The 25,905-nt window shown below is 35.5% G+C and overlaps 1 protein-coding gene across 1 annotated transcript in view; it reads left to right on the top strand.

Moving 5' to 3' along the window:
- The window catches only part of RYR3 (ryanodine receptor 3), a gene marked incomplete at its 3' end in the record, with an annotated part of 183,209 nt that overhangs the window by 22,719 nt on the left and 134,585 nt on the right, over positions 1-25,905 (top strand). Inside the window, exons 7-13 of the mRNA XM_009886997.1 lie at positions 382-481; positions 3,762-3,855; positions 11,103-11,177; positions 12,080-12,236; positions 18,347-18,520; positions 22,380-22,501; positions 24,946-25,114. Of these exons, the coding sequence (XP_009885299.1) occupies positions 382-481; positions 3,762-3,855; positions 11,103-11,177; positions 12,080-12,236; positions 18,347-18,520; positions 22,380-22,501; positions 24,946-25,114 (891 nt within the window). The remainder of the gene's footprint in view (positions 1-381; positions 482-3,761; positions 3,856-11,102; positions 11,178-12,079; positions 12,237-18,346; positions 18,521-22,379; positions 22,502-24,945; positions 25,115-25,905) is intronic.

Here is a 25,905-nt window from a genome sequence, read left to right as displayed (position 1 = left end):
CTTATGAATTTCTAATATAGAAAACTGCCTGGTTGCAATGCACTTTTTTTCTCAGAGAGCACTGTGTTTGCCTCCATCCCCCCTATCCCCCGCTTGCCCCAGATCAAGGCTGTTCCATGCCTTTATCCCGAGGTGTACTTCAGCATTATCCATCTTGGGAAGTTTTTGTTTCTGTAACTGTAGAAGACTTCTAATCTGCAGCTGGAGTCTGCTGGTTAGATTTAAAAGAGAGTTCATTTTAAAAGCAAGTGACTAATGATTTTTAAAGAATATTTGTATATTTACTTCATTATGTATTGTTATTTTGTTGAGAAATTAATATGCTAAAAATTTTTAAGGGCATAAATTTCACGGTTTCCTGTTACTCTTGTCTTATTTCAGCATCTCTCCATGTCAAATGGAAGTATTCAGGTGGATGCCTCCTTTATGCAGACGCTATGGAATGTACATCCTACATGCTCAGGAAGCAATATTACAGAAGGTTTGTCATTTTATTTATTTAGAAATTTGTATACTCTAGATGACTTTGCATTGCTTTTCATAAAGACTAAAAATGAGTAAAACCACCCACCCTCAGAACATCAAACCAAAGAGCTTAATGAAAATAAAGAAAATGAGCATAGGAGAGGAATAACGGAAGGGAAAATGGGGAAATACAGATACATAAGCCAGATTAACTGAAGAAAAGATAAATAAGTGCTGTAAATTTAGAATAGCAAAGCACAAAAAGCTCCATGAGAAACGAAGACAAAGAGCAACAGGTGAGTTTATTGTCTTCAATTTAAGTTTGGGGAGTAGGATCTGCATTAAACCTAGATTTTGTATAGGATTTTCAATCACTCTGTAACAGAGATAACAGAAGAGACATAAAGGTACATGCAAATGGAAAGCAGGTTTCTTGTAGTTCCTATTTCAATCTCTTAGTTGTGTTTTTTAAGGATATTTGCTCAATAGCCTTTCTGGATCTCACAGCCATGCTTCCTTATTGTTTCTCTGTAACAGTCAATGAAAATGAGCTCTCTAAACGCATCCTCTTAATCAGCTTTAAATCCTACACCGCAGGGTCAGGATTTCTTTCTAGGTACTTGACTGCACTTTATAACTGTGTTTGAGAAGCGTCACCTTGCTCTGTTTGAGAGATGTCTTGTTCTGTAATGAAAGGCTCATCCAGTCGATATTGCTCCTTAATGCCATACTGTGTCATTAACACTGTCATAACAAGCATTGTACTTTACCTCTGCTATTCTCTATTTGCAGTATCAGTCCTCCACATTCATGAACGGTAAATGTCTTTAAGTCAGGATCATTTTGTATCACTTGGCCCTAAAACTAATCCCTTACGATATAATAATATACAGGATCATAGGAAAAAATGGAGCTATAAGGGACCTGAAAGAGACATTGTATTTCCCTGGGATCACCTATACTAAGTCTTGATAGAAGTAGACTACCTTGGTGCTAAAGGTTAACAGTTACCAGGCTTATCTGAACTATGGTTGGGTCCTTCTAACCCCAAGTGGTTTAAATCAGCATCCCACAATGTTTCTGTGCACTGGCCCATAAGAAACTTGTCTCAGAGAGTTTATAGGTTTTCATTTTATGAGCATATGGGATATGGATTTTCCTTGCAATACTTTCTGATTGTTTTCTGTTGCAAGAAGTGTATTATGCTGAAGCCGTATATTTATAAATGGCTGTCTGGTCCCCTGCCATCATGGGTCATAAATAGAATAGACGTTGACTCCGGAATTGTCCCCGTGTTCACAGATTGCGCGCAGGTAAAACAAACCCAAGCAAACAGACAAGCCATCCTGTAGTAAAATTAGGACAAGAGGAAATGGCCTCAAGTTGCGCCAGGGGAGGTTTAGGATGGATATTGGGAAAAATTTCTTCACTGAAAGGTTAATCAAACATTGGAACAGGCTGTCCAGGGAAGTGGTTGAGTTGCCAGCCCTGGAGGTGTTTAAAAGAACTGTAGATGTGGTGCTTAGGAACATGATTTAGTGGTGGTCTTGGCAGTGTTAGGTTGACAGTTGGACTTGATGATCTTCAAGGTCCCTTCCAATCTAGACGTTTCTAGGATTCTATAATGAGCTACACAGAGAGATCATGGCAGATCAGTTTAGATGCTAAGTTTAGATTTCTGTAACAGCAGGGATTTGGCAGCTAAACTTCCTAAATGCTTACAGAACCACAGAGCGGTTGAGGTTGGAAGGACCTGGTCCAATCCACTGCCTGAGAAGGTCCATTTAGAACAGGTTGCGCAGGATTATGTCTAGACAGCTTTTGAGTATCTCCAAGGAGGGAGGCTCCACAGCCTCTCTGGGCAACCTGTGCCAGTGCTCAGGCACCCTCACAGTGGAAAAGTGTTTCCTGATGTTCAGATGGCAGCTCCGGTGTTTCAGTGTGTGCCTATTGCTTCTTGTCCTGTCACTGGGCACCGCTGAAGAGACCTTGACTCCGTGCTCTTTATATTGATGAGATGCCCCCAGAGCCTTCTCTTCTCTAGGTCAAACAGTCGCAGCTCTCTCAGCCTTTCCTCATGTGTGACAAGCACCAGTCTCTTAATCATCTTAGCGGCCCTTTGCTGTACTTGGAACCCTTGTACTGTGTAGCTCAGGATTGAATATATAATCCAAAATTGCATAATCAAAAAAAAAAAAAAAAGAAAAAGGCTAGAGTGTGGTAAGCAGAGAAGTTGGTTTTCTGTATGTCAGTTATTTCCCAACTACTTAGGCTTTAGTTTAGCTGTATATACACTTCTCAGAATGATCAGATGTCAGAAGACTTAGCAGCTAGCTTGAGTTGAATGGACAGACTAAGAAAGAGGGATTTCATGAGTCTAAAATTGGACTGGAAGTTGGACAACATACTTTTTGTGATGTTTGAAGTACTTTTGATGGAACATAAATATCAGGAAAGTGTTTTTCTTTGCATTCTTTGCTTTGACCTTTGTATTAATTGGCATTAGGATAATTGCCAGTTACCATTTTCCTAATTTACAAATTTATATTGAATTGGCTGCACAATATGAGAGTTTCCTTCTACCCTTCCTCCTTTATGTGTGTTTGTTCTTTTAAAAGCCATTAATTTCACTTACAAGGTCAGAACAGTTTGCACTGAGGGTCTGATGAATCATTCTCCTCCTACACCATTTTTTTTCTTTTCTTTTTTTCTCTGAGGCAAAGTGCCTGGTTTTGACCTGTAGTCTTTGTGTTAAATGGGTTGGAAAGTTAGCTTCCATTAAACTTAATCTTCAGAACTGCTAAGTGTTTTTCTTTCCTCTGTCTCCTGCTGCTGCTGTACAGTTTTGATTTTGACACAAATTATAAATGTCAGAACAAACTGATGAACTCACCAAATTATTTTGTATTGAGAACATTTAAATTGTATTAAGGGGGAGGAAACTGTGGTATTATGTATTTGATTTGGCTCTTACCTAAAGTAATCAATTTTCAAAACGGTAATTGCCGTAGAAGTTTTTATTTTCCTTTTCTGCCCCAGAATCCTAATTTTATTTGTAGATGTTAAGAGATTGCTTTCTTTTTGTCTTCATTTTCAGAAGAAATATTTTTGACTGAAAAAGATCCAAAAAATAATATGTTGTCCTACTAAATTTGCTCTTGTTTAATTTCAGTTATGAGTGAAAATTTGTAAAGCAGATTTCACCTAGGTCTTTTGAATTTTGTAAATTTTTTTTGAGGGTGTTATTTTCTTGTTGTCAGTGTTTAAGGTAATGAGTTAATTTGCTTCTTCTACAGGATATCTTCTTGGTGGGCATGTAGTACGTTTTTTCCATGGACATGATGAGTGTTTAACAATTCCATCTACAGATCAGAATGATTCACAGCACAAGTAAGTGGTGATGCATTTTTATACATTTCCTTCTCTCAAAAAAGAAATAGATTATTGATTGTCAGTTCAATTTTGAGGTTAGATAGGTTAAACACTCATTACAGCAATCTCCAATTAGGCAGTGACATCATTACAAGAAGTTGAGACCTACTAAGCAGAAAATCAGTCATGAAGTCTTTTATTGCTGAAATTCAAGTAGTTGATTTCCACTGAGATTTCAGCCTATTAAATTGTTTGTCTTTAATGCGTACTAACATCACAGAATCACAGAATGGTCAGGGTTGGAAGGGACCTCTGGAGATCATCTAGTCCAACCCCCCTGCCAGAGCAGGGTCACCTACAGCAGGTTGCACAGGACGGCGTCCAGGCGGGTTTTGAATGTCTCCAGAGTGGGAGACTCAACAACCTGTTGGGGCAGCCTGTACCAGTATTCTGCCACCCTCAGAGTAAAAAAGTTCTTCCTCATGTTTAGATGGAACTTCCTATGTTCAAGTTTGTGCCCATTACCTCTTGTCTTATCACTGGGCACCACTGAAAAAAGACTGTTCGCATCCCCCTGGCTCCCTCCTTTGAAGTATTTATAAGCATTAATAAGATCCCCCCTCAGTCATCTTTAGACTAAAAAGACCTAAGTCCCTCAGCCTTTCCTCATAAAAGAGAGGTTCCAACCCCCTAATCATCTTAGTAGCCCTTTGCTGGACCCTCTCCAGCAGTTCCCTGTCCTTCTTGAACCGGGGAGCCCAGAACTGGACATAATACTCCAGATGCGCCTCACCAGGGCAGAGTAGAGGAGGAGGATGACCTCCCTCGACCTGCTGGCCACACTCTTCTTGATGCTCCCCATCAGCTTTCTTGGCCACCAGGGCACACTGCTGGCTCATGGTCATCCTGTTGTCCACCAGGACTCCCAGGTCCCTTTCCACAGAGCTGCTCTCCAGGAGGTCAGCCCCCAACCTGTACTGATGCATGGAGTTATTCCTCCCCAGATGCAGTACCCTACACTTGCCCTTGTTGAAATTCGTAAGATTTCTTTCTGCCCAAATATAAGCAGAGGTAAGCAAGCAGGAGCAGGGAAGATGGCAATTAAAAAAAAAAAAAAAAAAAAAGCCCTAAAAAAATCACTGAAAGTTCGGCCTCTACAATGACTTTCATATTTTATGTATTCTGCACCTTTTTGCAAGTTCTTGCTACCTCAAATTTGATTGATACATTAAGATAATTAAATCATATTAGCTAGACTAAATCACTTTTGTATTAAGCTTAAATCTACGGTTGTTATAAATTCTATTATTTATTATTTGAGTTTGACTTTGCATTTTGCTTATAATGAAAAGCACAGCAAGCTAATCATTTTGATACACAGGACCCCCAGCATTAAAAATCATATTCAACAAATAAGATGTCTATACCCTTTGTGGCAAATAAGTTATTCTTTAGGTAGTATGATACCAAAAGTAACATGCAGCTATGTCAAGTAAACTTTTCTGCTCTAAATTTTCCACTTTTTCATTTCTGTGGAGTAAAAATGTCTCCAAGGCCAAAAGAAAACCCAAACTGAATGTCAGAAAACTTCACTTGTTTGTGAATTTTTTTTTTATTGCTCTTCTCTTCATATGTGTATAGGAAAAAAGATACAAAGTTTGCACTGAATGTGAAAATGTGCACACCTAGTATAAAAATACTAGCACAAGTATTAGGAACTAGATAGCTCGTGTGGACCAGATGTCATATTCAGACTAATTTTATAAACAACCAGTCTGAATAAAGTTAGAATATATGTCCAGCCTTTTCAGTATATTCAGAAATGCTGTACTTTGCTATTGTTGTTACTTATCTAGAAGTCAGATATAGTTAAAATTTAAAATAATTGTGGAGCCCAGTTGCCCTCTATGTTCTGCTTCTTAATACGTTTTGTGTATATTGTCACTACCTTAAGCTCTGCTTCCATTTTTTAAAACTATATAAATAAAAGGGTAAAATTAAAAAAAGAAGTTTATTTTTCTGAATAAAATCTATGTATTTATATTCCTAAAATAGGGGAATAATGTGAATGCTGTATTGAAAATTTTCAAATGTGTTATAGTGAAACAGTGTGCTGACATTGATGATTTGGAGTCTTCCTATCTTTTGGATTTGTGAGCTGCATAACAGATGTAGGGCCAAGTTTGTACTGTGCCATAGTTGTAGAAGTCATGTTTACATTATAAAAACCAAAATGAATACATGAAAGAAACCCAGATAGCAGTAGGAACAGGAGAAAGAGAAAATGTAGAAAATGGTGTTTATTTCCATGTGTTTGTTTAATCAGTTCTATGCATTCCGTTAAGACTGTTAAACAAGCTAAGTTACACAAGAGTAATAATTTCTCTTTTCGTAGTACAGACATTTAATTTTCTGAAGGTTTCTGTAGAGAATGCTCCCTAACAATTCACACAGTGACTATTCTCTGCCAAGAATCTTAAGGTCTTTTATTACAGTCCAAGTAAAAACACATGGGATGGACTGAGTGAACATCATAAAGGCAGGCTTGGCAAAACCTCAGAAAAAGATGGATGCATGGGTGGAGGGACGGATGGAATCAAGGAAAAGATGAAGAAAATGTTATGTGGATGCTGTTGTGAAAAAACAGCAATTCTCTTTTACTAGCAGTTTTATTACTGTAACAGCAGGTCACGAACACTAGTACAGTGTTGCATATAGAAAAAGCTGGAAAAGGGTTAGAGAATTTAAGTAGTGTAGCAATTTAAGAAGTATAAAAGGTGAACAGAGACATATCTACGGTATTCCTAACGTGAAGGAATGGTTGAGTCAAAGGACGTCAAAGAGAATGGAAATGAATGATTAGTTTTGAGCTTAGCTAGGAAGAGGTCATTAGGGTCTGCCGAAAGTAACATCAATAAGGTAAATGGCACCAAAGAAGATCTAGGATGAAAATGGAAAACAAAAACTCCAGACAGTTTCTGTGTGTATTCATAGAATCATAAAATAGCCCAGGTTGGAAGTGACCTCATAAGATCATATTCATAGAGTCTGGAAATGAAGATGAATTGCTAGGTTTTTTGTTGTCATTTTTTATTTTGATTCTAGAGTATCAAAAATATTATTATGGAAGGCAAGGTGTGTAGGAAAATCTACTACTTTTACTATGAGGAATGTATATTCTTACTCTTATGGTGCACTATCATTTCAAAAGTTTTGAAATCACATGTGTTCTTAAATGTGACTCCTAAATAATGTACAGGTGTACATCTAGAAGTCCATCATCTTATAAAGATACTGGATGCAAATGGTTTGTCACATTCATGTATACTTCATGGTAATCTATAGATTCTTCCTGGAATGCATTGGTGTTGATCAAGAAACAGAATATCAGATAAATTAAAAGCTTAAGCATTCTCAAAAGAAGAAAAGTTGTAGAAACACTCGCGCAGATAAGAAAAACACAGCTTTCATTTCAGAAGTTATTTCAGAAGTTGAGTTCCAGATCCCATAGTTGCATGAGAACAATGCTAAACAGATTTTTTTTTTCCTGTTAACTGTTGGAAAAGGAAAAGAATTTGACAATCTGAAAAGCTAGTTAAAATTCTACATTTCAAAGTGCTACTTTAATTCAGAACAAACTGTATAACAGCTAGGTTGTGACATTTTTATGTATGCATGTGCAGCATTCCATCAAGTTTGCCAGAGTAGGAAGGCAGATTTTAGATTCCCTTGCTGTGCATTTTTTAAGATACAGAAGTACAGTAGAAGGCCCGGCTTCTGTGTATGCTAGGGTGGATTAGTCCTGTTCACAGGAATATATGTAAGAAAGTTTTTCATCTTTTAGTAATTATTCATGTTTTGTCATCCAAGCACCAGAATTTGTATAACCTTTCTCGTGTATAATGCATATAGGAAATACAGTGGATAATAGGAAAGGTCTTAATCTGAAACTCAAGATACATAGAAACTTTTTTTTTTAATAATGAAAGACTTTCTCTACTTTACTACTAGATTTTTTTGTTGTTGTTGTTTTGTGAAGTGTAAACAATATCGTTTTCTAAGAACCAAATTACTATTTGAACGTTTTTTTTTTGTACCTTAATCACATTATGATACAATCATTTTTTATTCTGCATTATTCTGTGTTTTTCAGTTTGACCGTCTTTATGGTTTGGGGTCAGTTCCAGTTATTTTAATTAAACAAGGTACAGTGGAACTGTTTTCTTCATCTTTCTTCACCCCTCTTTTCATTTGGTAAAGGGAAGAACGGGTTATATGAATTTATGTTCTTTCCATTGACAAAGCTACAACAAAATTTATCATTAGAAATTGGTGGAAACATTTAGGAGTAAGTGTGAATCGAATAATCTTGCTGAAAGATTCAACCAACCTCTCTTTTAGGTATCAATGAACAGAAGGAAACACTGCCAGAAACCTTTAAAAATACAGAAAAGGCTTTCTGCTTACATTGCTCTAAGAAAAATCAAAGAATCCAATAAAATTTTGGAAGCTTGCTGCTCTTTTTAAAAGAAGCTAGTGAATCAGTTTGTTTCGCATCTAGAATAATTTTGCTTGTATGTCTGAACACTCCTCTTGCTTAAATTATGCAAGAATGTACTGCAGAATATTACTACTACTAAGAATATGATTTTCTTATTGGTGTCTGCGTGGCGGGCTCAGTTTCTGACCACACTCACAGTTTACACATGGATGTTGTCATGTCACTCTTTCAAATAAGGAAGTAGTCATAGCAAAAAAATAATTGTGTCATCTTCTAGTACTATTTTGCTGTGTGAACAGATTTCTGTTCAGTTAGTGTCCACTGAGGGTTTGCTACCAGTAACAGAATGTTTAAATTTATCATATGATGATGGTGCAATAAACCCTTACATAGTATGTTACTGAGGACAGCTTGAGTCACATTTTGAAAGCAAGATCTTCAATCTTAGTAGTTTCCCAATAGCAGTAATGTTGCAGGTAGTAACCTAAAAATGTGTAAAAGAAATTACATTTTCTTAGTTAAGAGATTATTAAAATACTTTAAAATAGGTAAGGTGCACATCAAACTTGCCAAATTATGATTATAACTAAAGTATTTGATTAGAAGTTTATTTCTTCCTAAATTTTTACTGTTCAAAATTTAATAAATACAAGTATTATTATTACAATTATTATTAAGAGTTATTAATTACAAAAAACAGTATCATAGAATCATAGAATGGTTTAGGTTCAAAAGGACCTTGAAGATCATTGAGTTCCAACCCCCCTGCCATGGGCAGGGACACCTCCCACTAGACCAGGTTGCTCAAGGCCACGTCCAGCCTGGCCTTGAACACCTCCAGGGATGGGGCCTCAACAACCTCTCGGGGTAACCTCTTCCAGTGCCTTACCACCCTCATAGTGAAAAATTTCTTCTTAGTGTTTAATCTAAACCTGCCCTCTTCCAGTTTAAAGCCATTCCCCCTTCTCCTGTCACTACATGCCCTAGTAAAAAGTCCTTCCCCAGCTCTCCTGTAGGCCCCCTTTAGGTACTGGAAGGCCGCAATAAGATCTCCCCAGAGCCTTCTCTTTTCCAGGCTGAACAGCCCCAACTCTCTCAGCCTCTCCTCATAGGAGAGGTGCTGGAGCCCTCGGATCATCCTCGTGGCTCTCCTCTGGACACGCTCCAGCAGGCCCATGTCCTTCTCATGTTGGGGACTGAGATGCAGTACTGCAGGTGGGATCTCATTAGAGCAGAGTAGAGGGGCAGAATCACCTCCCTTGACCTGCTGGCCACACTTCTTTTGATGCAGCCCAGGATGCGGTTGGCCTTCTGGGCTGTGATCGCACATTGCTGGCTCATGTTGAGCTTCTCATCAATCAGCACAGCCAGGTCCTTCTCCTCAGGGCTGCTCTCCAGTCATTCCCTGCTGAGCCTGTATTTGTGCTTGGGATTGCCCCGACCCAGACGTAGGACCTTGCACTTGCCCTTGTTGAACTTCATGAGGTTTGCACAGGCCCACCTCTCCAGCCTGTCTAGGTCCCTCTGGATGGTATCCCTCCCCTCCAGCATGTCTACCTTGCCAAACAGTTTGGTATCATCAGCAAACTTGCTGAGGGTGCACTCGACCCCACTGTCCATGTCTGCGACAAAGATGTTGAACAGTACAGGTCCCAGTATTGACCCCTGAGGAACGCCACTCGTCACTGCTCTCCACTTGGACATCGAGCCATTGACCGCAACTCTTGTGGAGTGCAACCGTCCAGCCAGTTCTTTATCCACCGAGTGGTCCATTTGTCAAATCCATGTCTCTTCAATTTAGAGACCAGGATATCATGTGGGACTGTGTCAAACGCTTTGCACAAGTTGCAGGTAGATTACATGAGTTGATCTCCCCTTGTCCACTGCCGCTGTAACCCCTTTTATCCTGAGTTTCAGATCATGACCTGTCGTATTATCCATTTTATTTCCTTTATCCATTTTATATGAGAAAGGTTATACAAATTCTGATGCTTGGATGACAAGACATGAATGATTACTGAAAGATGAAATACTTTTTTCATGTATTGCTGTGAACAGGACTAATCCACCATAGTTTGTATTTGTTTGTATTTTATTATTGACTAGTATGTTAGTTTCAGTGCTAAAACATGTCACTAACCCCCAGCCACTAATTCAAGAAAACTAGATTATATGAAAGGCTGAATGCTTTCACTTCCTGTTTTTTATTTCTCTGGGTTTCCTAAAGCTAATACATAATTATTATCTACTTTGTAAGGATTATAATACAAAATCTTTGGTTTAGCACCATTTTTTTTCTTTTAATAAGAATGTTAGAAGTAATTCCAGGGCTGAAGTCTCTGATGTCATATTCATGCAGATAATCATTAATGTATGCAAATATGTATACTTATTTTAATATTGTGTTTATATGTATTTAAGAGGATTAGTAATTTAGATTAATCTCTTGGGAACTGTACGAATTACGTATTTTTATGACTGATTAAGTAAACAGCAAAAGTTTCTCAGCCACTTGAAATACTTTGAAGGCAAAGTATTTTATGAACTCCTGAGAGAGAATAGCTTAATGGAAATAGCCTAACGTACCTGGAACATTCGGATTGTGTATCGTGCTCTCACTGATGAGTAGGAATCTCCTGTCCATTCAACTCCATCTGTTTAGCTGCGGAGAAGTGAGTCCTATATAGTTTACAGAGGAGTAAGTTATAAATACTGTGTAGCGCAAATAAACACAAGAGGATGATCTTCTTAATATTTTCTGTAGGAAAGTACTTTATGAAACTGGAGGAGCTGGTGTTCGAGCAAGGTCTTTGTGGAGAGTAGAACCCCTTCGAATAAGGTACTGATATTTTTTGAACTTTTTTGTTAGCAACTGTTGTTAACAGCAATTTGATTGTTACAGACCCTTAAGGCAGAACATGAATACTATATTTGTCCCACTGTATGATAGAATGTTCATTGTCAATAAAAGTAATCTACTATGATATGTCATGATATAATCATATGGGGAATGTCAGTATTTTAAGATATTTTAAAAATTTTTTTTGGTCTGTGTCCCATATCAAAAGCAGTATTGCTTATGAGATATATCTGCTTGAGACATTGCTTGTGTCCAAAAATAAAATGCTTTCCTAATTTTCACTGGAAATTTTAGAAGCACGGGGGAAAATCAGAACAGTAATAACCCTCATGGGTGTCTCTTTTTTTTTTTTTCTTTGAGAATCTGTCTCCCTCCTAGGTGATAAGTTATTTGTTATCTCGTTGCAAGTGAAATTTCAATATGTACTATAAGGGTATACGTTTTAACTTTGGCCTTCTGAACTGTTTGTTTTACTCTTGGTGTGTTTGTGATTGCAAATGAAATACCCTCATAACTAACAGAGATGTAGGATAGTTCTTTGGAATGTTGAGTCCTCACTTAGATTTAATTCGCTTGTTTAGGCAGTCAACTGAAATACAGTAGTTAATTTACACTTTAGTATTTTTCAGGAACATGTAGGGTATTTTTATGGACACTGTATGTAACACCCTAATAAAACAGAGAGAGAAAATTAAAGCTGTACTCCTTTCCAAGATTCCCTTTGCAAATGTATTAACAGTTTTGCATCTGTTTTAATGCAAATATTGAAATCAAAAGCAAAAAGGAATATATATAGCACGTTCTGTTTTCTTTAAAGCCCACAATAGAAATACAAGTTTTGCTTGCTTCATAAATTATTTTTTGATGTCTCATATGTTTAGCTGGAGTGGAAGTAACATCAGATGGGGACAGCCTTTCCGTCTTCGACATATTACAACGGGGAGGTACTTGGCTCTGAATGAAGATGAAGGACTTGCAATGTTAGACAGAGAAAAGTCAGACACGACATCTACTGCCTTTTGTTTTAGAGCATCAAAGGTAAATAACATCAATGCAAATTTGTCTTAAATGTTGAGCACTCAAATTCTAGATCTGAGTTGTTTCAAGGAATTTATAAATCATTTGTAATTTCTAAATTGAAGCAGTTGACAGGGATTATGCATTTAAATACAAAGGTAAACAATCTGAGTTGAGAGTAACAAAGGTTTCCTTGAGGAAAAATGGGGATGAATAAATTTTAGAGTAAACTAAACTGTCAACAGGTTAAAAAAACCAAGATTGAAAACTAATACAATGCAAGCTAGAGTGGTTTAATAGGAATGGCTGTAATCATTATAGTATCATTTTAGTTAGACAGAATTTCATTAGAGTGTTATTCATTCCAGCTCTATCTGTCATAATTGAATTCAATTGAATTCAGTTCAGTTGGGCAAAATTCTGCCCTTTCTATTCTTTGTGCAGTGTGTTGATAGGTGGATTGCAAGGTAAATGCAGTCAGTGATTTCTAAACCATATGTTTTCAAACTGTGCTATTTAGTGAGCTGCCAATTGCATGTTACTAGCTTTTTCATCATTTCCAGCTGAGAAAAACAGTACAAGTGAGAGAGAATGAAGAATGGCTATGGCGGTAGGCAGAATTAATAACTTTTTTCTAGAAAGTGAAAGGTTTTTACATGAAAGATGATGAAAAGTTTTTATGTGCTTTCATGATATTACTTATAAATAGTTGCCATAGCTGCTACAATAGAGTTTTTACTAAGTATGATAACTTAAATGTTCCATGTAATTCTGAATGCTCTATGGTCCCTGAAGGGCAGTGAAAAAGAATCTTTAAAGTTAGATAGATACTAGATAAAATCTAGTATTAAGGGTCTTGACAGATGGTAGGCTTTTGTTAGTATAATAAAGCAAATAATTATTTTAGCATGTTTAAAATAAGAATGTTTATTTTATTAGTGTGACTGCATACGGTATGCTAAGAATTTTCATCTTAACCAATCAAAATAATTGAAAAACTATCAGGAAATTTCCTTAGATTGTTAGATGCTCACCAAATAATTTTGGGTTCTTTCTTCAGTGTAAAGGCTATGCAGTGAAGATTGTATGTATGATGGTGTGCAGGGGCATTTATTTCTACTGTAATTTTTTCCTGGTTTTGGCAAATCGTGGCACCCTGGTAAGGGTAGTGAAAAAGTACTGCATTCAAATTCCTGCAACCTACTCACTGTCTAGGTGGACACTGGCTGTCCTGCAATTTCTTAATAAAGCAGTGTATACATTTTAAGTATACAAATTTTATATTTATGCAGACATACTCAGAAAGTAAATAATTTCTGTTATATTGAATAAGCATTCCTATTTTCTTACTCTTTTTGTTAAGGTGTGGCTCAAGTGCACATTAATGAAATTTGTTACGATCCCCAAATGACTAAAGTGAAGTAGAGTAGTAATTAATTATGCAGAAATCAATAATGACTGTTTAATGCATTCGTCCCTTCTACTGTGTTTGTACCTAATCTGGTTGATAATGTACATTTTTGTATGAACTACAAGTTCAGTGTCTCATCATCCTAGGATTTGTGATGTCCTATAGAGAAGAGAACATTTTTATATCACAATAGATTATAAATTTGCTTTTGCCTGTGCCCAGAATAAGAATAGTTGTTTATTGTCTGGGCAAGTTTGAGCTGCACTGGCTCATGGGTAGAAACATTAGTGTTTCCAAAGGTGAGGGGAACAAGCAGTAATAACTCTTCCTGACGGAAGAAGGGTGAGGTTTTGGAAGTGTATAAACCCAAAAGATTGATCTGGACTGTAAGAAGGAAAGGACTTTTAATGCCAAGTGCTGATTGCATACAGATTGAGGGGAAAAAGAACTGCAGAACAAATAGTTAGACTAGATATATGCAAGTGTGATTATCTCAATTTCTGCACATGTGTATTTGTAAACCTTTGTTTCTTCTTGTTCATTTTCTCAATGAAGAAATATTTTCACTTGCCTGGACCTTAATATGGCATGAATTAAGGGAAATTTCAAGATAACTGTCTAATACCTTCCTGTCTAGCTGTGTGAAGATCCTTAAAGATAGGGTGCTAGAATATCTGGATGTTTACAGCACTCCCGTCCTTTAGAATTATAGAATAATTCTGATTGGAAAGGACCTTGGGAGGTAGTCTAGGCAGTTCAGCATTCTGCTCCAGGTGGGGTCAACACTGAATTCAGACCAAATTGCTCAGAATATACATTGCTGTGGAGTATCCAAAAGGAAATAAACTATTTCTCCACTGAGGTATTCTTTCTAGTTTGGGAGCCAGCAAAAGGCTTTTTTTGTGGAAAAAAGAGATTATCTTTGCCAGTAGGCAGAGCTGCGTGGAGTATACCAAATCCCCAAGGCTGTTACAGGATCCTGTAACACATGGCTTAAAGTCTCATTTTTCCAACAGTTGTTATAGACACCCTCTTGTTGAAAAAGCACACCTTCACCCTCAGTAGTGTTACATACCACTTCAGCAGTCTTGCATGTTCCTTGCTTTTCAAAACCTGTGATTGCATTCATAATGTATTTACTTTCACTGTTTTGTTTCCTTTTGCTGGGTAACACTGGAAATTGAAACAGATATTTTAAATTCTAAAATTTAATTTAGAGTTTTCCTTAATATGTCCTGACATAAATAAGAATAGAAGGGAGCTTTTAAAAGACTGAAAGAATGCTAAAGAACATTATGGTGCTGATTTAAATGAAAACAGCATTTGCAATATACGTCTATTTACTGCAGATTACTGCAAAATTATGCCTTTTGTTGGGTTTAATATGGAGGTTACTTTTGTCAAAGTTTTAAAATGTCAGCCTCTATATTTTAAGGCAACAGTTCTGTAATGCCTTGTGACCACAGAGACAGCAGTTTCCCTACTTTTTTTTCTACAGCAGATGGAATCCTGTTTTGAAATGGGGTGTTCTCATTCCAGCACAGTACTTGGCTCAGTATACTCTGCTGAGGAGAACCTTGGTTCTGCTTATAAATTTCTTTGAGAATAAACACAGTGAATAACAGGAGCATATTTTTAAATATTTTTTTATGTAAAAATTTTTGCAGCCCAGAATTAATATTTGAGATTTCATATTTTATTTTCATGATGGTATATACAATTGACAATGAAGAAGTTATTGGTGTAGTTTGAGTAAGTAACATTCTGACACATTCAAAAGTCACAGATGACTCATGCAGAAGGATTTGATATCATTTTAATATTACTGCCAGCATGTAGCTATCTTAGGGGCTCAACATGGCATTAGGATGTCGTAATAGTTTAGTAGTAATCATAAACTTTAATTCGTTTTTGGAATAAGATGATAGGTATTACAGTGTCCTTTATCTACAATTGTCTCTAAAAGTTCAAGTATTTATTTGTAGGTTTGTATTTTACAATTGTTATTTGCCAGAAATCACTGCATGTTAAATACAGTATTAAGATATTTTTTCTAATTATTTTATATGGGAGGAGAAAGTAGAAGGTAAAATAAGGTAAAATTAAAATCACCTTTTTTCTTGCCTACTGAGGTGTAAAAATGTAAACAGCAAAGTGTACAAGGTACAGTAAGCCTACTAGCAAGATAGGTAAGCTCAATGTATCAGTCCTCTGCTCTTTGTAGACCTTTTCTCTTTTTCTTTTGTTAAATTGGGGTAGTCTATGGCAGTACTTCTAATGCAATAGCATTGTGCAGCCCCAAAAGATACAATTTTAATTAGCTTGCATAAGTTAGATTTAATGGTTTCAGCAGTCAGATTGCCTTACCATTCTTAGGAGTATATAAACAAGCCCTTCAGATATCAAGAGGTTTTTTTTTCGTGACTGTGTTTTTTACAAGACGACTGTTGAAAAATCATTGTAAAGACAGTTGGATTTATTTGTCTTGTTCACATTGCCATTCCTTACCTTCCCTCTATCATCTAGAAATCTGTGATTCTATGAATCTCTCGTTGTCTAAATCTTGCCCATCTTCTAGTGTATTAAATATCTTGTGAAAATTGCTACTTTGACAGCTTTGCCCTCAAGTTCCTTTGTTCATTCCTTCTTTCTTTTTTTTTTATTTTTTGTTACTGTTATTTTTCCTTTGCCATCTTCCAGGCCCATGATGTGATTTGTTTACTTTGACTTGATTCATTTGTGGCCTGAGGGACTTAAACTGAGAATAGGTTGTGAAGAGAGGGTTTTGAAGGAGAAAGTGTTTGGATATTTTGCTGCTAAGATATGTACAAATATCTGGATAAGAGATATTTTTTCCCCTTCTCCCTTTATAATCTTTATCTGACTATACTTCTTCAGCTGTTAGAAAATACACCCTCTCTTTGCACACTGCTGTCAAATGACTTGGTTGAAATCCTAGAAAAACTGGACACAGCACAAAGAGCAAAACGTCATAAAGAGGAATTTATACTGTATTGCTTAAAGTGAGAATGGCCTGCAGGCCCCCAAAATCATTCGAAAGCTTTATTTCTGAAATTTGAAAATCTTTATTTTTCTTTATGTTTAGTGTTGTCAAAAAGGATGAGAGTTGCTCATTTTTTTTAAAAACAGTAACTTAATTAGCATCACCTGTTACCACATTATGATTTCTTTCATTGAAATTTTCATTGATGCTTGATTCTTGATGTGGATGTGATATTTGAGAAAAATGTTTTAATCTTCAGGGTGCTATTTAAAGACAAATAATTAATTGCTGACAGTTAATGAATTTGTGCTATTTTGTTGTATTTTTCATTTAATGGCCTTACTGTAAAGTTGTATTGAAAGAATTCATCTTTATCTGCATGTGATGGTGCAGTCTGCATAAATATGATGTGACATTCCCATAGTCTTGATATTATAATGGTATCCCCAAGGAATGTCTTGTAATTTCATTCTACTTCATCTAGGCATTTTAAAGCTATGTGTTTCAACTCAAATTATTGTTGAAATGTGACAGCTAAATTCCATATAAATGGAAGTAGAATAGCTTTAGTTAAAATAGAATTTCTCTTTACTCCACAGATGTTGAACATTCAGTAAACTGAAATGAAATAAGAAAACCTGTTACACATGTAATAATTTAAACTGTGTATCAATGTCTAACATATTTTGCTTACTTAGCAACAAATGAGCAACTGTCTACAATTAAGGTTAAGTCCATCACCATTTGAAATCATAGAAAAATGATATAATCTAACTACTCTATTTACTTAGAGTTTTTTTGTTTAATCACATATATGTGCATGCATCCATAATTTGCTGTTACAGAATTTGCTGCATAATTCTGTTCTTATTCCCGAGTTCAATTTTGAAAGAAAAACTAATTTATTTTAAAGAAAAACATACTTGCTTTTGTGCTGGAGACTTAAAATCCTCTGGTTGTGAATGAAGAGTAATGGGATTAAGAAAAAGGTTGGTCTTAAAAATTGTACTGGATGTTCAGCCAAGCATTGAACAATGTCCTTAAAAGGGATTTGAAAGAACTCAGTTCCTCTTACGAAGAGAATAAATGGAAAAATAAAATAAATGTAAAAAAAATAAGAAATGCAAAAGTAAAATAAATGTAAAATCCAAATCGTACTTATTTTAAGAAGTCTTATTTTCTTCTTTGCTGGTTGTTGCAATACAGAAGCATTATTCCAAGTGAAGTTTTATCTGCATACACTATTTGTAAGCAAAAAATTGTTTAGCATAAATATTTTAACTAAATTTCAAAAGACGTGTCTGCTTATTTTTCTTTTTCGTATTTAAGCTGAAATTTGAAAATTTTAGTAATATAGAGTTCTACGGACTCTACTAAACAAACTTTAATTATATCAGTAGCTTAATTACTGATTATGTTAGATTAAATATTTAGATTTTTTTTTTAATATCTTTCCATGGTAATGGATTTTACTTGATTTTTCTTGCTGCAGTGAAAATGATGCTTCAGATTTGAAATTATTTTTTATCAGAATCTGACAAATTAATTGAATAGAAACATTGAAATGTGTTATGTGAAATGAAATTTAGCTGCATCTTAACAACATAAGTAACATAAATATTGTTCAGTGTTAGAATGTGTTTCAGTGCAGAATTCAATGTTTTATCCTGTTCCAGGACAGAGATTAAATGCCAGCTTTTTTATTTATATTCTTAGGAGCTAAAAGAGAAGCAGGATTCTAGTCTTAAACGTGACATTGATGGAATGGGAGTCCCAGAAATAAAGTACGGTGATTCAATCTGTTTTGTCCAACATGTGGCCAGTGCCTTATGGTTGACTTACAAAGCACAAGACGCTAAATCAGCACGCTTAGGTCCCTTGAAAAGAAAGGTAATGTTTGAGGGGTTTTTTAATTACCTGTAAAATGAATGTTAGTTGCATAACAATTTTAGTCTGTCCTGGGTTTTTTGCCATTTTAAACAATGTGGCAGTTGTGGGTTTAATTGTTCTGTGTTTTTTTATTGAAAATGGTGTGAATGTTTCATTCTAAAAAATGAAAACAATGGTGGATATTAACATAACTATGTAACTGAAGAAAAACTTTGCCACTAAGCAATGTATTTAGCTATTTTTCGTGCCAGAAGAAATTATTAATTTGGGCTCAATTTTTATTTTTCACACTTCAGTAAAATATGAAAATTCCTGATTTGGGTGGTCAAATCACTTTTTTGAATTCTACATTTAACTGTTTAAGGACATAAAGTTGTAAGTCATCTTACATTCACTGGTGGTTTAGATTTTTTTAATTTAGTATATTGTATGAAATGGCAATTAAATTTATTACTTAACAAATGACCCTAGAAACTCCTTGGATTTCTTAAGAGGGATTGATGAATGATTTCCTGCCAAAACGTTAGATGTAATTGTGATGTGGCATCAATAAGGTCTTTCTCTCAGCCTTTTGATTATAGGGTACGAATATATTCTTAATTAGGGGCATATGACCTGTTATTTCTTCAAATTAAGTTTGTATTTCATTCAGAATGAAGGGGTTTCGTACTAGCTTTGCATAACTGCATCATTATCAAATGATTATTTGATTTGGTATTCATAGATTTTTACAACTTGAACCTATCATTAGAACATGAAAGAAAAAAAACTTCATTACTGAACAGAAGTTGGAATTCTTTAATTACTTGTATGTGTCTACATTCACAAGAGGATACTGTACATAAGCACTGTTATAAAAAAATTTAGATCCTCAGCACACCCTTGGCACAATCTCATTTATTTTTACAGCACACATGGTCATAAACGGGCAGTGAGCGCCCAAACCCTTCACTACTTCTCAGCAATCTGGCTGATCAGAGAAATTCTTCTTTGTATGCCAGTCATTTAGTATTTTCTTGATGAGAGATTTAATCACACAATGATGGCTTCTTCCTTTCCCATGCCAGTATTGGCTATGGAATTCTATTTCCTCAGAGGGTCTAATTTTACTTCTTGAAAAGGCAATGTATAGATTCTTCCTCTGTATTCAGTGAATTTTGCAATAGCTTCCCGTGAAGTTTGGTATTTTTTCCCAGTTTTCTGCTCTGCAGCAAGAGACTTGAAAGAACCTCCATAATTGCCTGTCACTTTTATTCTCCTTTCAAACTGTATCATTCATGTTCAAAGACTCCAACTCTGTTGTTGCCCTCTCACCTGGAGAATTCTCTCCTGTTAAGCACCTTCAAATAGAAGAAAACCCAAACCTTCTCGCTTCCTGCAATTGATGCTCCTGTGGAGGCAAGAAACAGTTTTTCATCCTGTGCAAAATATGGTATTGAGTATAATTTTGTAAGCGAGTTTAGATATATACATCCTTTTAAATTTCATATCAAATTTATTTTTCTACAGTAAAAGTGAAGTCATAGCTTTGTATACATCCTTCACTATCATTTTGTGAGGAGGTTTTTACTTTTGGTCACTGTAATCCTTCTCAAGCTGACCAGCACTTTTTGTAACATGCCTCGGTAACCCTAGGAGGATTATAAAATAACCTATTTTTGCAAGAGGCAAAGGGTGGGGGTTTTTCACATAACCTAGCTATTATCACTGATAGCTGCTGCAAATATATAGAGAGGAGAAAACAATGGGATTAGTTTTGTTATAAAATAGTCAAAATGCCAAGTAAAAATTTCTGTTGTTTTGCTTTGCTGTAGTTTTATGTATCTAGTTATCACGCTGTCTTTCCAAGACTCAAATATGTAAGAAATTCTGGCATCATTTATGAGGCTTCTGTTGCATGATTTCTGCCAGAATTTTGATCTGTTGTATCTCTCCTCTCTCCGAGATCTTGGTAACCAAGGGTTCAGGACTTTGCCAGGTAGTGATGATGTTTGCATCAATATTCTTCGACATTCTTCCACTCTCCAGCATGAGTGATGGAGTGATCTTTTCAGTTCAAGAGCTTTCTTCTGTGCAAGCTATGAGCTGCTGCAGAGCTCCAGAACGCTTGAGCTCAGAGAAACATGTGCTGCATGTCCTGGAGACCATTGCTCAGGGTGTTGGTCAGTACCAATGCCCTGCTGTACCTCAACAAGCAAGGCAGTGCCAAATGTCCCTTTATACGAAGGAAAGTATTTTATCTAAGGAACTGGAGTTGGCAGTGCTGGATCCATCTGACCATGATCTACTTACTGGAGTTCTAAATAGCACTTTTTTGTCATTGTGGTGTTTCTGGGTGATTTAGTTGAGGTTTTGGGTTTGTTTTCTTTTTTGATCAGAGAAATAGGGAGGATTAGGTCCTTCTAAAAGACTTTTCTTTTCCCTGATCTACTGCATGCTTAGGAGGAAGAGTGCATATATGCAATTGCAAATTGCACTATTCACAGTGGCAACTTTAATATCGTATCTGTCAAAGGTTTTCTTTCCTGTACCCTTCCTGTAGCTCCAAAATCTAGACCTTCATGCAATGGCCTGAGGAAATATTATCTCATTGTCAAATATTTTCTTACTAGTTTTGTGATGGGGAAAACAGTTCTTTAGTTATTGTTCAGTTAAGAGACCTCAGGACACTTTCTTAGCTGAAATATCACTGCTTCCATACAGTCACCCACAGTGTGACTCTATATAAAGACATACTTGAACAAAGAGGAAAGATGACCACTATGTAAACTGGTCTTCTTTAAGATAATGTTGTCGATATACTTATTCAAAAATGTCTTCCTAGTCTTCTCCATCACATTTCCATGGATTCTGGGGTCCGGATAAACTCCGAAGGTGGTGTTTGCCTCTTTTAAAAGTACTTTCTCAGCACGTTGGAAGGAACAGAGAACATGTGTACTTTGAATCCTGCCAAATATAGGAAAACATCACTTTCAATGCTTTGGTATACCTGTATGCCAGTACATACAAAAAGCTGTTGGTAAATAACCTTCCCATTTGTGGCAGTAACCACTTGTACCCACTTAGTTTCTTTGTTAACTATCCAGTGCCTTCAGAATTACTCAGCTAACTGGGAAGTTGGGCAGCAAATTTTTACTGTCTTAGAGCTAAAGAAATACCATTTTTCAATGGAGAATCCAATAGGTTACATGTTGGGCAAAGAAGCGGGATAACTCACATTTAATTCCTACAAAAGTGTTGTAGGATTTACTCAAAATGATCAAGATTTATTTTTGTGATACTTAAAAATTATGCTGGCTTTTTGTGAAATTGGGAAAAGGGAAAAAATTAAAAACCCACCAAAGGATCTGTGTTATTGCTTGAAGTTCATATGATGCTCACATCTGGTTCTGATAAGAATCCAACACTATGTGAAGAGAATAGTTAGATGACTCAGAAGTTAATCATAAATGTTGTAGCTCCTTTAGCTGCATTGTAATTTTTATGATGTTTGTCATTCCAGCTTGATTTCCTGGTCAGTAGTCTTTTCACGTCTGCCTGTAAGAAGTCATTCCCCGACATTCACAATATAGAAAGAATGATATTTTTGTTTCATTTGGAAAATATTTGATAAGAATATATGTTTAATGAATTGTGGGAGAATAAAGGTAGATTAAAATGTTTTCTCTGAATAAGTTTTATGTGAGACTGACTTGTAAATAATTAATAAACAGGTGTTCAGATAAAGTGATTAATAAGTAGTACCTCAGTATATATGTAATTACTGTTTTCAGTACAATATTGAAACAAGTTAAAAAATATTTCAAAAGCACAAAGGTTTTTTAAAGTAATTATTGTGATAATTGCGGACTTTCAATAGGTTATATTACACCAAGAAGGCCATATGGATGATGGTCTAACCTTACAAAGATGTCAGCATGAGGAATCCCAGGCTGCTCGAATCATTCGCAACACTACAAGCTTATTCAGCCAGTTTACAAGGTAGCTGTTACCATCTTATATACAAGTGGTTTTTTGTTTGTTTGTTTTTTAAAGTATTCTGAAATGATAAGAATTTCTGCAACGGAATTCTTACTGCCTGCTTTCAAGTATTTTTATTTAGAAGCTATTAACAGCATATTCTTACTGACAAGTTTGTAATTTTGATTAGTAATGCCATTAAATAGATAAAACAGCTTATTTAAGATATTTTACATGAAATCTAATACCATGAAGCCAGAAGCAAACTGGATCATAATAATCCAGATTGAACATGCTAAATAATCTTAGTGTAACTCCATTAGTAAGTATTCTACAGCAGAGAACTTCATAATATTCATAAAAGGTTTCATATTTTTCTGTTTTTCTTGGTAGACCAAATATTATAGCTAACTCTATTCAAGTTTGTCAAACTAATTGAAAGGAATATTGATGTGTAATACTGTTTAGATGAAAAATACGATGGGAAACCATAGCAGTTCCAAGTCCATGCAAGTAAGCGATAGAAGTAAGTTCAAAATAGATCTCTACATGTCTGGTAGGAGAATACCAATTTATTGCCTTCAAAATCTGGGCTGAAATATTTTATCTGTACTCTCTTAATCACCCATCCTGTGGATCCTCCTACTTCTCTGTCACTACTCTGATCATATCTGAAAGGTTTAAAGATCAGAGGAGAAGCTGTTGTCTCTGGTGAACTGTATGCAGTGTAACAGATTATATGCGATAGCAACAATTAAAGCAGAAGGCTAATTGTCACCTGAGAAGGCAAAAGGAACAACTTCTTAACTTCTCTCTCTCAGCTAAATTATTATGTGAGCATACCTAAATCGCCTGTTTAAACCAACACAGTTGGAATGGATTTATGGGTATTCGAAGTCAGTAACAGCATTTCAACAGAGAGACAGTTGACTATATCTGATTTTAAAGAATAAAAAGGTTGTTCTGCTTTGTATCATCTGTACAAAACTGTTCAGAATGTTTTCTGTCACTTATCAGTTTTGCTTAGTTTTGACAGACCTTAGTTACCAATAAGTTTAGTATGGAAACTGTGGAAATAGTTGTAAACTATTCTGATGAGGGCTTTAGTATTCAGATAGTGAAAGGAAGTATCATGAACATTGTCTTATATATGTGATTGTATTTGATGTTTTGAATAATACCTTTAGCTATGTTAGTTTGAAAATATGGATCATTTTGAAGTATAATTTTATTGTGCTATTTCTTTTGTTAGTTTTGTTCTCCTTCCCTTCCCTCATTCTTTAGGATAAATTGTTCGTGACATTATCTTACATTACTACACGTACACGATAAAAGCCCTTTAACAAGCAGCAAGACAAAGATCTTCAATTCAGTCAAAATTCCATGTTTGCTTCACTATAGCTCTTCCATATGATATGTTTTTTCTAAAAAGTACAATTCTGTGTTGATGCATATTCATTTATAATTGCTGAGATCAGCGTATAAGAATACACAATGAAATCAGTAAGAATGTATGTAGTACTGAAGAAACTTTTTTCACAGTCCTTGGCAGAAGTTTTAATGATGATGATGAAGTGATCATCCTTGTGTTACTGACTAATAGATGAAAAAATAAAGAGAAATGAGTTTATAATTAAGAATATGCTTCCACAGAACCTGCTTTCACAGAACCCACCATATAAGCCTGCGTTTAAAACATTACTTCTTCAGTATCACGAGGGACTACACTACTCCTTTGTATTTCTTGTGCTGAGGATATAAAACCAGAGCCACCTCTGCCAGCTCCTCGTAGATTATACTATTTATAGTAGTGAGTCAGACACTGAAAAATTGGCTTGTCACCCAAGATTGAACAAATACTTGAACAGGAAAGAGACATTATTTTACTGACAACTGATATTCCTTGAAATGCTGTATATTTTTAAATCCCACCCATCTTTATTTCCTATATAGAGCTGATAGAGAAGACCTAATTAATGGTTTTGGATTACCTGTTATTTTTGTGTTCTTTGTCTAGAACACTGGGGGTGTACAGCCCCCCCTCAGCTACTATTTTAGTCCATCTGCATATTATGCCTATATCACCAGTAGGAATTAAAGTATCTAAACAAAATCAGTTACTGTAAGAAAGGACTTTGTCACATCTGTTATCTGTTTAATCTTTTTGCTGCCTTACATTGTTTCTTCTGCTCATTTTTTTTTCATTTTTTTCAGTCATTCTCTCTCTTTCCATCAGTGCAGGAAGGGAAATGTAATTCCACTTCAGGAAGCTCTGAGCGCTGGACACCCAAACAATAGATATTTGACTGATTTGCAAATCAGATCAGCTCTTGCTCATACACACGTCATAAGTGTAACAAGACTTGATTTAGATACCAACAGAAAATAGGCTGCTACTTAATACTATAAATTACAGTGGGAAAACGAATAATGCTGCCAGTCTTTCTCATTGTTGTTTTCCGTAGTGGAAACAACAGAACACTATCACCCACTGCCCTGCCTGTTGAGGAGATGGCTCAGACTCTGCAAGACCTGATTACTTACTTCCAGCTTCCCGAAGAAGACCTGGAACATGAAGATAAGCAAAGCAAGCTTCGGTCACTCAAAAACAGACAAAATCTATTTAAAGAAGAGGTACAGAGAGAAGAATTTTTACATTACTTTTTATTTTAAGCGTATCACGTCACAAACATAGAGAAGAACCTAAACATTATCAACTAGATACAGGCATATGATTTATAATGTAAAATTCTGTAGCTGATATATATATAAAATAGACTGTAATGCCATATGATAATTTGCTGTCACGTATTTTTCATTTCCACACTTCTCACAGGCCACAAGCTCTCACAAAATTTGGTCTTAATACTTCTGAGAATCTTTAAACATGTCATTTTAAAAAGAAATGATTGCGGCAAGAAATTTCTTTTTCTCTCTATGAAGTTATACATTCAGTATACCCCAAATGAGTAATAAAACTTGGAACAACAGTATATGTTATTTCTGTTGTCTTTTCTGTCCAACAGGGTGTGAAACAGGAACTTTTTATCTCTAGAAATTGGAAGAATGCTAGTTTTAGAGAAGGATGTGTATTACATGATTGTGGAATTGCTCCTCCCTGAAAATGGAATAATTACACTTCTGTATAAATAGGAAATACATTTTATAATGTTTTTAGACATGTTTGGGTTGCTTGCAGATTTTCAATACCATTTTAATCTCCAATCAAACTGAAGTTAAAAATCTATTCTAGTCTTTGAACTTGTTTGTTTTACAGATATTTTATTGGATAGTAAAATTTTCACCTTTTTTAATCCACAAAAAATCCTCTGTATATAAATTTAAAGTGTGGAGGGGTTTTAACTGTGTAAGATTTTATGTAAAACAGAGTCTGTTCACAGAAATTATAAAAGGCTTCATTGTCA

Source organism: Charadrius vociferus, unplaced genomic scaffold, assembly GCF_000708025.1.
Source record: "Charadrius vociferus isolate BGI_N301 unplaced genomic scaffold, ASM70802v2 scaffold14, whole genome shotgun sequence".
Classification (NCBI taxonomy): Eukaryota; Metazoa; Chordata; class Aves; order Charadriiformes; family Charadriidae; genus Charadrius; species Charadrius vociferus.
Note: the sequence above shows the minus strand (reverse complement) of the source record. Positions and strands in the feature narration are given on the sequence as shown.